Source organism: Aaosphaeria arxii, assembly GCF_010015735.1.
Source record: "Aaosphaeria arxii CBS 175.79 unplaced genomic scaffold BU24scaffold_35, whole genome shotgun sequence".
NCBI classification, from domain to species: domain Eukaryota; kingdom Fungi; phylum Ascomycota; class Dothideomycetes; order Pleosporales; genus Aaosphaeria; species Aaosphaeria arxii.
In genome coordinates, this window is record NW_022983508.1 from 3725 (window position 1) to 5392 (window position 1668).

Consider the following 1668-nt stretch of genomic DNA (forward strand, 5'->3'; position numbering starts at 1 on the left):
AAGGCTTCACTCCCACCCTCCCACAAACTCTTGATCCGCGCTATCTTCCCTGCCAGCTCCTTCTTCGGGCTCTCGTTCGTGACCGCTGCAGCGCGACTGTCGAGCCAGATCAGTTCCATGATACGGCCCATATCAGCCGAGTGCCAAAACATATTCCCCGTCATCAGGCAGCTGTCGAGAGAGTACGGACTGTGTAGCGTCCCCGATGGCTGGACCAGCGTGTCTCCAGGACGAATCAACACCTGGAATGGAGTGTCCAGCTCCTCCAGCCCAACCCACCGCTCCAACCTTTCCCGTGACATCCAGGGCCACGTCGGCCACAGTTTCCGCCCTTCTTCGGCGGGGATGACGGTGACCACACCGTGGACGTCGATGTGCTTCGACGAGAATACGCCGGCAGAGCCAAGGAGCTGGAAGGGAGTGCCGTTGCTCAGGTCCCGTGGGTCGCTGCGACTGTCCTTTCCAGACGTTTCGTCCTCGGTCACGAAGTTTAGGACATTGTATCCGGGAACGTCCCGGATGAACGGCTCTGTGCCGATGTCCCTACCGGGTCGGAGGTCGAGGCAGTTGAGGAACGTTTCCTCGTCGTTGAAGATGCGCTTGAAGTGCGCAAACTCGAACTGAGCCGGGTATGTGTATTTCTCGTCCGATGGAGGCAAACGGAAGTCGTGGCACTCGATCACTCTGAACGTGCTGAGAAGTCGGAAGGCCTGTTCCATGGTTTCGGCAGGCCTCGTTTGACCGCCTTTTAGCTCGTTTGGCACCAGGATGGGCAGCCGGAGCGGTGCCTCGCGGAGCAGCTCCGTGCACTGCTCCGCAGTGGCGAAGATGAAGGTGCCACATTCGAAGGTATCGCCGGCCGCCACTCTCTCGCGGTACTCCCACAGCGTACAAGGGCTAAGGACCCTGACTCTCCGAAATTCCTCCATATAGGTCGGAAGTTCCCTAGCGAAACGGGATTCCTCCTCACCGTATTGCTCGAGGTGCATTTGCATGTTGCGAATGGCTTTTTTGTGGGTGGCTATCATGGACGGGACGTATGTCTGAAGAAGGCCTTCTACCAAGTCACGGGATCCGACGCCAGGGTCGGAAAACTCGCTACTAGGCGCGAGAGTAGTTTCGGCGTCGGGATCACCTTCTGCTGGCTCGTCAGCAAGGTCGTCTTCTCCACTGGTACCGTCGGTCTCGGCGCCTCTTGCGTCCTTCGCGGTGGACAGGTGCTCAGGGTGCTTATTCTGGTAATGTTTGCGTCGGCTGGTGACGGCGAAATCCTTCTGACAGTAGGGACAGGTGAACCTTGCACCTGTGGTAGACTTGATGTTCTTTATCGGACCCTGCAGTCCATGTCCTCGCAGATGGGCGGTCCAGTTGTTCCTTGAAACCACCTTATCGTCGCAGTAGGGGCATTGAACATAAGTTTTCTTATCCCCGGGAACCATGAAGCTTCGAGGTGGGTCGTAGGACTGGAAGTTGATCTGGCGCAGCCTTTTCGGCCGGCCGGACCGAGGAACCTCGATGCGGTCGAGATGTTGTCTGGGTTCGCCATCCGCATTCTGCCTTTCCAAGGTAGCCGACCTAGGCATATGCCCTCGGCTTCCTTCCTGACCAGCACCAGGCGCGGGCGATGCTGTCACGAACGCATCGTCCTCTTCCTGCGAGACCAGCACG

At 58.2% G+C, this 1668-nt stretch overlaps 1 protein-coding gene across 1 annotated transcript; it reads right to left on the reverse strand.

Annotated features, from left to right (window-relative positions):
- Positions 1-3: 3 nt before the first annotated feature.
- Positions 4-1668, reverse strand: BU24DRAFT_429499 (uncharacterized protein; the record flags this gene model as incomplete). Its single annotated transcript, XM_033529745.1, has 2 exons — positions 4-620; positions 691-1668. Coding segments are annotated over 2 exons (1108 nt in total), but the record flags the coding sequence as incomplete, so codon positions are not given.